Consider the following 8,655-nt stretch of genomic DNA (forward strand, 5'->3'; position numbering starts at 1 on the left):
GATGTTGGGCCAGGTGGGTTGATCGGTCAGAAGAAGCTCTTGGGGGGGCTCCTCTATGGGTTGACGCTGGGGAGGAGTGGTTGACGAGCTCTGCCCTCCTTCCCGGTTAGATTCACCCAGAATCCGCTCCGGGCTTGTGACAGCCTTTCGCTTCCTCCGGACGAGGGGAATGTGGTCTTCGGGGTCTTCCCGGGATAAATCCCGGGTTATCTCTTCTTGCTGGGCTTCCACCCGGTTCAGCTCAGCTTGCCGGGATGCTTCCGCCTCGGCTTGTTTCTTCTCACGAGCAGCCTTCCGGGCTGCCAATTTCTTCTCCTTAGCAACCCTTTCCTCTTCCCACTTCTGGAGAAAAGCCTCTTGCATTTTGGAGGAATCTGCACAATAATAGAGAGGATTAGTAGAGATTATAAAGTACAGATGAATAACAAACTAAGAAGACAAGAATTAGAAAGTTACCGGGTTGAGGGTCCGAGCCAGCCATCTCGTCAATTGCCCGATCTATTGGGTCTTCAGCCCGGACACTCAACCCATAGGTAATCAAGTGCTCCTGGGAAATAAGGGAGGAGGACGAGAATTTTTGATCCTCCACCAAGTCTTGGCTTCGGATGTAAAATTCCTCGAATTTGTGAGCTCGGGGAAGGGCAGGCTGGGGAGGAAGGAAGGGAAGAAACCCTGTTAAACAGGAAAGAGAGGATGGGAGTTGTATAAAAAAGTATCTTCATTTCCATCCTTTCTGGGAAGAAGGAATGTCATCAAGGAACCGGGCGTTAAACCGGGCAGAAAGGGAAAATGCTTTATCACCTAGCCTACAGGTAAAATAGTAATGAAGAATAAGGGGGTTAATAACAAGGTTATACATACAAAAAAGGACAAAGGCCGAGGCCATAATGCGAAAAGAGTTGGGATGAAATTGATTGACAGGCACCCCAAAGAATTTGGCGACCTCGATGTAAAAAGAAGGGATGGGGAAGCGAAGACCATTCTTGATTTGGTCCCGGAAGAAAGTAGTATACCCGTGAGGAGGGCTATCTGCCCGATCAGAGGGTCCGGGTATAATAATAGGAAAGGAAGAGGGAATAACTCCTAGGGTACGGAGTTCTTCGTCCGACCCCGAGCGCAAAGTGCTGCTCATTGAGGAGAACCAAGGAACTCCCGGGGCCTCAGAAGAAGAACGGTCAGAAACCCGAGCTTTTTCCTTACCTTTGTCCTTTCTTGGACCTCGAGAAGTGCCCGAGGAGGAGGGTTTTGAAGAGGAGGGTTTGGTTAGAAGGGTTTTTTGTTTTTTAGAAGGTTGAGTGATAGAACGGCGAGGGGGAGATGGAGGGGAGTCAGAGCGCAGTGCGATGGATTCGTCGCTAGGAGAGCCCCGCACATTAGCTCCAGAGGTAGAGGAAGTAGAATTAGACATATTACGAAGGAGAGACTTACAAGTTTTTTTTTTTTGGAGGAAGACGGTGGAGGATCGTCGGAGCTAAGTGTTTTTTGCGCGGAGGAGCTTCAAGGAAAAATTCGCAAGGGCTTCGCCGAGATTTTAAATTTGTAAGTGTTTTATCGAAAACAGGAGGCCTAATATATATAGGCAGGGGGAACGGATCTCGACCGTTGATCTAAGATAGATTGAACGAGCCAGATCAACCTCGAAAATTGAGCGGGATGATTAGGCGGGATATGTGAAAAGACAAGTGCATAAATCGAGGCGTCATAATCATTTATATGATCGGAATGCGTACAGATTCTGACAGCTTTCCAGAAGGGAATGCGTCATTATAATAATTAGTTACCCAAGAATACAGCCCGGGTGGCGTGAAAGCCCGGTATCTTATCTCAGCCCGGGTGGCGTGAAAGCCCGACATCTTATCTATAAACTCGGGTGGTGTGAGAACTTGTCTTATTTGTCGTCCGGGGTAATGCGAAAGCACGGCATGCTATTTATAAACCTGGGCGATATCAAGCCCCGGCATTTTATTATGAACCCGGGAAATTCGAGGCTCGACGATTTATGATAAGCCCGGGAACCATTAGGTCCCGGCATTTTAGTTTTATTCGATAGTCGTATATTATTCCGTTTATATGAGTTTGGGCACAGAAAATTAAAGAAACAAAGTACATTAATATAAATTTTATTAAGGAAGTTGTCGATGCCGTCTTACATCTGCTATTCTCAAAGCTACATCATCTTGCCACTCAGTTATCCAATCGGTCAATTCTTGAATGTGAAGGTTGGTGAAGGACTCGGTGGTTGAAATCTTGTGCAGCTGATGCCATTCTTTCCACAGCATTGCATGCAGCAGAACTTGATCAGTAGATAGATCTGCAACTCGAGCTACCTCGAGCTCTCGCCTGTATTTCCTTGCCACTGCTCTTTGTGCATGAGTGAGGGCCAGACCGTTTTGGTGCATGTTACTGATATCTTGAATTTTATACCAGGTAGACATGACCTTTACGCAGATATATTCTTCAATAGTCCTCTTCAAACCCTCCAGATAAGGGTGTATGCTGCCCGGTGCCTGAACGTGCGTATCATCGGAAGTGACTGTACTATTGCAAACACTCGACTCACTTGAACTCGACATATTGAACTAATGATTGTCACCTTTCGTTTCCAACATCTTATTTATAGGCAAGTGGCATTTAATATTGAAGAAGTTGGAAGGTTTCAAGCCAATCAAAACGACTTATCATTTATTAGGGAGTTAATCAGAGCCGTTGATCTACAAATGCACAAACGCCTAGGATAAATTTTGGAAGTTGAGCCGGGCATACGCAAGGACATGCACGAATATCAATGTGTTGAACTTGTCGGATTCTCAGAATATGGAACGATTTTTCAATAATATAAATACTAAAGCATGCATCATAGACACATCGCGCGAATTACCCGGGAACCCCAACCAAATGGAATATCTGAGCCCGGAAAATTTAAGGACCCGGCGCCTTACTCTAATCCTAGAGTATATTGTCTCGATATTTTGGTTTATCATTTATCCGTTATTAATTCTCGAATGACGACATTTAGTTTTCAATTATTGATATATGCATCTACTTGTGAAATTTAAAGATACCAGGAAAATAAATGACCGAGACAAACTGGGAGAAATATTTCTTGTATTATTCATTAGCACGGATTACATCAAAATATTCCTCTTCTACAGCAGCCTCCCATTTCCTCAACCAACTGGTTAGAACTCCGGTGGAAGTCTTGAGGAAGCTGTCAGAACCAGCAATCTGATGGAGATTTCTCCTCTCTTTCCGAAGCATTAGCTGGAAGACATGTCCATCAGTAAAGATGTCTGACCACTCGGATATGTGCAAATATTCCCGAAATTTTGCCATTTTTGCTACTAATCTGGGAGTAGTAGCTTCTCCCGTTTCATAAAGAAGCTTCAGCCCCTGAAGCTCTTCCCAGTAGCAAAGAATTTTATGAAAGACTTCATCCTCCATTGTAGCCTTTCGAGCCTCCAAGGCAGATTCCCCGAAATCTTCAGACATGTCAAGAGTCCTTGAACTGCTTGGACCTGCCATTACACTTCTCATATAATTATTTGCTATTAAGGATTACTATATATAAGGGGAAGGAACCAATCTCCACCGTTGATCCAGATCAAATCAGACGATCATAATGAGTCTAGGAAATTGTAACAGGTATGTGAAGGGACGTGCACGCATATCGATGTGTCAGACTTATCTGATTCTCGGAATACGAAACGATTTTTCGGCAGGAAGTTAGTGCTAAACGCATGCGTCACAAATGATACCCTCCATTTCATCTGCGGGATGTTTGAAGCCCCCGATACTCTTACACTCCGAATGATGTTCCAACAAAAGTACAGATAGGGCTTATCGGGACAGCGAGTCAAGCTCTAGCCCGACTATTTTAGGGATGGGTGGTGATACCCCCATAAGGTGACCCGGGTACCATCAAGAGCCCAAGCATTACATTTCTCGAGCATTCTCCGAACAGCCCGGTCAGCCCGATCTCTCACGCCATCACCCGGGTAATCAACCACCCGAGCCAGCCACCTCGAGAATTGAACTACACTCGAGTATGATTGATACATGCCGTCTAATCGATCAGAACAACTTGTGCTTGGAGTGTTCTAGAAGTCATCAGAAGCTGTGGTATGGGCAGTTGACTTGCCATACTTAGCAGGTGGTACTGGAATCAAGGTACCTACCTCATTTTCTACTATAAATAGCAGGTATTAATGTCATTTACAGATTCTGAAATCTTTGAACTCTCAAGCATTATACATATGTTCTTCCAAATATTGCTCGTGTTCATCTTCAACCTGCTGACTTAACCATCGGAGTGGTTACGTCAGACACTTCTCCGGCGCCCATTCACGAGTTCCTTTCTTGTTTGCAGGTGTTATTGAAGCCATTATCTTCAATCAAATTCCCCAAACATTATAAATTGTTGATTTGATCCATTGGAGCTCCCGACCCGGCTCAGCCCATTTCAGCGAGATCACATCAGATATTATAGGCATGTAACTTAGCAAGGCTAAACACTCGGTCGTCTGGTCGGATTCATCCAGACCTAACCTAAAAAGAATTGGAACCGATTAGCTCCGATCCGATCAGCTAACTTTTTTACTCCCACGGAAGCAAGAGCGAAAAAAGGCTTGCCCTACTTCACCTAAACTTATAATTACATCCCTATTTTTGCGGAGAAAATATAAAGAGAAGACGAAAGTAAACCATATTAAGCCCACACGCAACCACAATCACACTCGTGTTTTTTGGTGCTTTCTTTCGTAATTCAACCTACTGCACTTCCAGAAGACCTACGACAGTAAATTAATTTCTCATGTTTCGAATGCGCAAAATGTATATGCCAAGGCATAAAACAATTAAATATGAGTGGGAAAAAACACCGAAATTTTGGTATATCGAGATTACTTTATAGAAGATTATTGGTTTTTCGGTACCAGTATTGTAATGATACTGAAATTTTCGGTACGATAACTGTACGAAATTTCAAAAGATTTTGGTATATATCGAAATATCGAAACAATACATAGAAATTAAAATATTAAAGCAATAAAATTTTAAAAGTACAATGTTTGTTTTTTTATATATAAAATGGTATATATCGATATCATATCGAAATCTCTATATACCACAAAATTTCGGTATAATCGGTATGCTAGTGATACGTACAGAAAATTTCGTTTTGTATTTTTGATCACTTATATTTGGTTTTTGAGATTTTAGACATCTACATTATCGAACTTCAATCTTAGTTATGTATTTTTCGATTTCGGTAATTTTAGTAATCTAGATAATCGAACTTCAATCTTAGTAATGTATTTTTCGAATTTGGTAATTTTAGTCTTCGTCCGAAGTGCTGGTATGATGATCATACAGATATTAGCGCCATATGAACGTCAAATCAGAAAAAAAAATGACTAAAATTTAAAACTAACAAAAATAACGAAGATGATTAACTATCACAAAGAACCAAATATAGATCGATGACCAAAAATGGAGTTTCTGCTTATTTTGACATGCAGTTAGTTCAAAAACCAGTTATACTAGATTAATTGTCCGTGCGTAAATTACTTCTTGATATGTTTTCATTGATTGTGTGTAGATATTGTCGAGTAGCAGCCATTCATCAATGTGTACAAAAGACGAATTTAGTTACGTGGCTCGTAATAAGACATCTGTAGATGATTCTATCCGCACCACATTATATCCAGTTTTTTTATATACTCAAGAATCCAACAAACGGAATGACGCAAATGGCGGTCCCAAATCAATTTCTGGTGTATTTTTGGTCCATCTGCCGGTTGAGGAAGGTTGTCGCATGGTTAGGAAACTATAATTAATTAAAGTTTGTCCAAATTTTGGGATGTGAAACAGAGTTGAGATCACAACTTTTATATGCTCATGTTTCCACTATTATTTCAATAATTTCTTCTTTTTTTTGGTGACTTAAAACCCGCAACCGAGGATAGCATGTGTACTTGATAAACATTTGAACTTAACGCGGTAGTCTACAAATCACGTCGATCGGTCAAATGAATCGCACTAGACAAATCATATACGATATATTCGATTTAGGTTGCCTAAAATCTAGACATTGTTCACGTACTTGTGTATACAAGTATGTGACGATGTGACGTACAATATCATGCGACATAATATAATATATATGTAAATTATAAATTAGGGACGACCAAGCCAACATTTTATACGATTTCAAACTTTTAGAGGGGGGCTATGTCTAAAGTGTGTATATGTACCTTAAATTTACGCATTACTTACTTATATATTAAATATACAAAGTATAATGTATTTTAAATACTGTCGTTATTATGTAAACTTGAAATTCATCTTAATCAGTATTAAACAGTATATAAACATGCAAGCGTAGATTTGAAGTTTATGATTATGTTTCTCTAAAAATTTAAAAAAAAATTGAAAAAAATTGAAATACATTAATCAAAATACAACATTATTGTTTTAATATATGATAACATGCCCAAGTGTTTAAAGTATCTATTGTTTGATACTAGTTTTCAAATGAGCTTGTACAATCTGTTTTGACCAAAAAAAAATTAGTATATCGATTATATACATTTTTGGAAAAATTACAATTTTGGTTATACATGTTTGTTTATGTGTGATTTTGATCATATATATTGTCAAATTTCAATTTTAGTGATGTATATTTTAATTTTTGATATTTTGGTAGATATCGATATTACGTCTATAGCAAACCATGCTCACATCAAGAAAAAAAAAGTAAAATTAAGATTCTAAATTAAACTAGGTTATTTTAATTTACTCAATATTTGTCGCGTTAAAACTTTATAGTTATTGTAGGAAACAAATATATTATATATATATTTTGAATTGATTTAAACTGATCCAATATTTATAATGAAACATAGGTACAAATATATCAATTTCTTTTCATGGAAAATTAATAATTACGTACAATAATTAATTTGTATAGAGTCCCCCCTTTCTTTATAGATTATTATTATTATTATTAGGCAAAAAGTTGTGTTAGACGATTTCACGGGTCGTATTTTGTGAGACGAAGATCTTATTTGGATCATCCATGAAAAAATATTACTTTTTATGCTAAGAGTATTACTTTTTATTGTGAATATCGNGGGGAAAAAAAAGAAGCAAAATAAAGGGTTCTTTTATTTTTTCCGATCGAGAAATTAAACTTAATTATAATATACTTCACGAGTGGGGGATTTCAATTTCAAATTTTCAACTTGTTTTCAATAACATGGGAAGGTCTCCTTGTTGTGAGAAAGCTCACACAAACAAAGGGGCATGGACTAAAGAAGAAGACGATCGGCTCATAGCTTATATCAAGGCTCATGGCGAGGGATGCTGGCGGTCTCTGCCCAAAGCAGCAGGGCTCCTCCGCTGCGGGAAGAGCTGCCGCCTGAGATGGATCAATTACTTGCGGCCTGATCTTAAGCGGGGAAACTTCACAGAAGAGGAAGATGAACTCATCATCAAACTCCATAGCCTTCTTGGTAACAAGTNCCTACTCTTATTATTATTATACTCAAGTGGCCGCCCTTCAATCTCAAGCACAACCAAACTTACTTCACTTTTCACACACACACACACACACACAANCATGGGAAGGTCTCCTTGTTGTGAGAAAGCTCACACAAACAAAGGGGCATGGACTAAAGAAGAAGACGATCGGCTCATAGCTTATATCAAGGCTCATGGCGAGGGATGCTGGCGGTCTCTGCCCAAAGCAGCAGGGCTCCTCCGCTGCGGGAAGAGCTGCCGCCTGAGATGGATCAATTACTTGCGGCCTGATCTTAAGCGGGGAAACTTCACAGAAGAGGAAGATGAACTCATCATCAAACTCCATAGCCTTCTTGGTAACAAGTAAGTTGATCCATTTTTTTTGTTTGTTGCATGCTCCAGTCTTCGAATTTATCGATAAATTTTCTTAGTTAGGGTAAATAAAACGAATCAAGAACTATGGGTTAAAACTAAAATTACACATTTGAATTTCTGTTTTAAAAGATAAAACATATATAAGCTTGATTCGTAAGAGAGAAAAAAGAGAGAAATAATGGGATTTTCTTGATTTTTGTATAGGTGGTCTCTTATTGCAGGGAAATTACCAGGAAGAACAGATAACGAGATAAAAAATTACTGGAACACACACATAAGGAGGAGACTCGTTGGCCGAGGGATTGATCCCACGACGCACAGATCAATCGACGACCCTGAGCCAACTGCAGTACAAGAAACTACTAAAACCGTCTCCTTTTCTGCTGCAAAAGATTATCTTATTCAAGAAGGAAATGCATGCGGCATTTTGATTAATAAATTGGAAGAAAATGGCATTATCGATTATCAGGACTTGAATCTAGAGCTCCGAATCAGCCCTCCATACCCACAACAACACCAAGAATCATTGAAGACGGGAGGAAGGGTGGTAAGTGGGAGGAGAAATGATTCTGAAAGATACGATTTTCTTGGATTGAAAACCGCAGTTTTGGATTACAGAAGCTTGGAAATGAAATGAAATGAAATGAGAATTGGATCTGGGATTCAGGTTCCAATTTTTCTTGTTTTATATTACAGATCAATTCATAATGTAAGAGAATTAATTCAATACGTCAATTAATGAAAGTCTCTCTGTGAGTATAG

General features: G+C 39.4%; 1 protein-coding gene across 1 annotated transcript; it reads left to right on the forward strand.

Annotated features, from left to right (window-relative positions):
• The first annotated feature begins 7,618 nt into the window (after positions 1 to 7,618).
• Positions 7,619 to 8,655, forward strand: LOC140968968 (myb-related protein 308-like). Its single transcript, XM_073430181.1, has 2 exons — positions 7,619 to 7,881; positions 8,098 to 8,655. Exons 1-2 carry the CDS (start codon positions 7,619 to 7,621, stop codon positions 8,528 to 8,530), a joined length of 696 nt encoding a protein of 231 aa, XP_073286282.1. The 3' UTR covers positions 8,531 to 8,655.

Source organism: Primulina huaijiensis, chromosome 2 (assembly GCF_012295235.1).
Source record: "Primulina huaijiensis isolate GDHJ02 chromosome 2, ASM1229523v2, whole genome shotgun sequence".
Lineage (NCBI taxonomy): Eukaryota > Viridiplantae > Streptophyta > Magnoliopsida > Lamiales > Gesneriaceae > Primulina > Primulina huaijiensis.

What these genes read in the sequence shown, in the direction of transcription:
- LOC140968968 (XM_073430181.1), top strand. Translation starts at nt 7,619, where the DNA reads ATGGGAAGGTCTCCTTGTTGTGAGAAAGCTCACACAAACAAAGGGGCA. An exon ending in CATAGCCTTCTTGGTAACAA is followed by an intron (nt 7,882 to 8,097) that starts GTAAGTTGATCC and finishes ATTTTTGTATAG; the next exon opens with GTGGTCTCTTATTGCAGGGA.